General features: G+C 35.7%; 1 protein-coding gene across 1 annotated transcript; it reads right to left on the reverse strand.

The window, feature by feature from the left end:
* Positions 1-372: 372 nt before the first annotated feature.
* LOC117123641 (dopamine receptor 2-like) lies at positions 373-1,767 on the reverse strand. The gene is made up of 2 exons (XM_033269641.1): positions 998-1,767; positions 373-914 (listed from the first exon to the last, which is right to left on the reverse strand). The coding sequence occupies exons 1-2, from the start codon at positions 1,600-1,602 to the stop codon at positions 524-526; spliced, it is 996 nt and encodes a 331-aa protein (XP_033125532.1). The 5' UTR covers positions 1,603-1,767; the 3' UTR covers positions 373-523.
* Positions 1,768-3,232: the final 1,465 nt, after the last annotated feature.

Genomic DNA, 3,232 nt, shown 5'->3' on the forward strand with positions numbered 1-3,232 from the left:
TATCCAGGACAACTTAGGCCTAACTATCTTACTAAGCTTTAACTATACTATAATAATTATGATCAACACTCACAACTTTTTTTTCGCATTTAGCACAATCTTCTTCACTTTTTAATGCTATTAATATTATTATCAATTATTATTATCGTCATCATTATCATCATGATGATGATCATCATCATTGTTATTATTATTTTTACTATTAGTATTAGTATTATTAAACAAAACTTGCAAAAGTATAAAAACGAAACTGAACCATACAGTATCGCATTTCTATATCTTAAAAAACCTGGCCTGAGACTGTGTACAAAGGGGGGAGCCGCGGCTCCCCCCCCCCCCTGGATACGTCCCTGCCCTTGAGTAAATTTCGTATTAAAGTCTAGATTTTGGGGAGCATGATGATCAGTTTCAAGATTTGGCCATCGGTCGATAATTGGAAGTCTCCTCACCTTTCACGAATGTTACGGTACATTTATATCACCCGTCTAGATAAGTCAGCAATAACTGTAGGCGGACGAGATATTTACCTATTAGTGCAATGCGCACTGCACAAAATCTTATAGAATGCCATCCGAAAATATCTACTTACAAATGCGTAAATGAACGGGTTTAGGGCGCTATTGCTCCATCCTAGCCATGTCATTATTGGAATAATGAATTGGGGATACTTAATGCATTTTATACAGATAACAAACAACGGAATTGTCACAAAAAACGGGAACCAACAGGTAACAAAAATACCCATCACAATACCTAGTGTTTTTGTGGCTTTGTGTTCTCTCTTCATATTGTTCGTTAAATTGTTCCTCACAAATCCACCACGATGTATTCTTAAATTTACAGTTTTTTCGTGATCGCTTGAAGATATTGTCACGTTCTTTGTACCAGCAGGATCCCTCGCATTTGGCTTACAGCTGTTAAATAAACTCTTAAGTATGTAAAAACCATAATTGCGCATGGAAGATAAAATGATATGACTGATGAAAACAACAGATACGTTGATCTTGTAAATATACATTGATTTTCAATAAAAGGTGGGTCCACTTTTCTCCACCAAACTATTGCCGGAAAAGATAGAGCAGACGAACAAACCCAAACGAACGCGATCAAGATACAGGCAACACGTTTTGTCATTTTTGAACGATAACTAATTGGGTTTGTTATCGCCAAATATCGATCCAAAGATATGATACATAAATTCAAAATGGATGCTGTGCAACAAAACACATCCATAGCGTGCCAGATATCACACCAGTTTCTTCCAAAATACCAGTATCCGGATGTGTATTCCACGGAAATGGCAGACGGCAGGACCACAACCCCAATTAGAAAATCGGCAAGTGCCAACGACGCTATAATAAGATTGGTATTGATTGATCGAAGACGGTTGTCTTTGAACACTGCCAACATAACCAACAGGTTCCCTAATATTGTCAGAATATTAATGGCACACAATGTACAGAGAACCATAGGATGTAACAGTACTGGCTCGAACTTATCAGCCGATGTAAAACTGAGTGAAGTTATAGTTGTTGGAAGATTACTTTCGGTACCTGTCGACTCAGTATTTCTCATAGTAACATTAACTAGAAAGTTTGACATGTCGAAAATGAGTTAAATGTTGTCACGGAATGCATACAAATCTCCTAAGCATATTCTGGAAAGTCACTTTCACAAATCAGAAAAACCAGAAGGTATGCCTTACCACCAAATGTCAATACACTCCCAATGTTTTACCAAATACCAAATGCCGTAATCTCCAAAACACTTAACATCTAGCTCCTTACTTGTCTTCAAAATGAAGGGATGTATCTCAAAATAACTGCAACGCTTGTGCAACTAATATTAGTTCCCTGAAAATAAATCTTTCCGAATTGATTTATCATTTACCACAGCTGAAATTTATTTGCAGTGCCGTATTCGAACAAACTGAGAGAAGACAGTCTATTTTGTGGACGTTTCCATAGAAGCACTACGGAAGCCCGTTAGTGCCACCAGTCGGAATTAAAATTTAAGAACCGCCGTTAAGTGGTGGCTGCCTATGGAGTGCGATATCGCTCAGTATTCGGTTCCTGAACTGAAGTTCAATTAGAAATTTATCAACCAGAATACCATGGTCAGGCGAAGGCCTATATTATTGTTACTACTGCAGGTGTGATTCTTAGAAAATTTTCAGCCAAGTAGAAAGCATACATATACTGTATATATAGTATTATAAAAGTATATATATAATAATATATGTAATAGTATAGTATAATGTATATAGTATAGTATAAATAATAAGAATAAGATAGTCAGGCGATCGATTATTCAAATAATACAAGATAAAATGAAAAGTCACTGCACCGACCTAAGTGTCAAATAAGCGACCTATGTTTCCCTCACGCTTTCGATAATTTGAATTTAAATCCTATAGTATTTCATAAATATATAACCTCAGCGTTAATATTTGTTAGTATTTATTTTAATTTACTATGGTAGTTAAGTAGGATATCAAGTGCATAAAAAAGACAACACAAGACATTAGAACAGTTACTGTAGATAAACATATTAAATATAGAGGGTGGGTAGAGAATGAATTAGCAAAAAAAAAAACAAAAGAATAGAATAGAGAAGTGTTTATTTTGTATCTACCGTTTATGGAGTGCGATATCGCTCAGTATTCGGTTCCTGAACTGCAGTTCAATTAGGAATTTACTGCAGCGAGTTCTCTGTCCTCTGATTGGTCAAAATGTGCATGGAGGGCGCTAAACTCGCAGCGAAAACTTAAACTCACTGCAGTAAATTTTTTTCTGCTCTGTGATTGGTTGGAATTTATTGCCAACAATCTTGCTGCAGAAAGTTTAATATACCACCCAAACGCTTTACTACGATGTATTTGATTCGTCGATGAATTAGATACTATATCACCATGCATTAAGAGTATTTTAACGTATAAATGTATCACACTTGCATTTTACACCCCAAGATTCAAGATGGCATTTATTGTAATATACGAGCAGTAGTTGTTCGCCCATCAATAAGAATAAGATGGTCAGGCGAAGGCCTATATAATTGTTACTACTGGTGTGATTGTCAAAAAATTTTCAGCGAACTAGAAGGCATACATACACACACACACACACACACACAAGATGTGTATAAGAGACAGTGTGTATTGATGGTGAAAGAATATGTTTGTAATAAATAAAACCATGACGAAAATGCTTATATTTAGTTTCAAACACACGTG

Source organism: Anneissia japonica, unplaced genomic scaffold, assembly GCF_011630105.1.
Source record: "Anneissia japonica isolate Jap-2015-1 unplaced genomic scaffold, ASM1163010v1 scaffold287714_len2871179_cov188, whole genome shotgun sequence".
Taxonomy (NCBI): Eukaryota; Metazoa; Echinodermata; class Crinoidea; order Comatulida; family Comatulidae; genus Anneissia; species Anneissia japonica.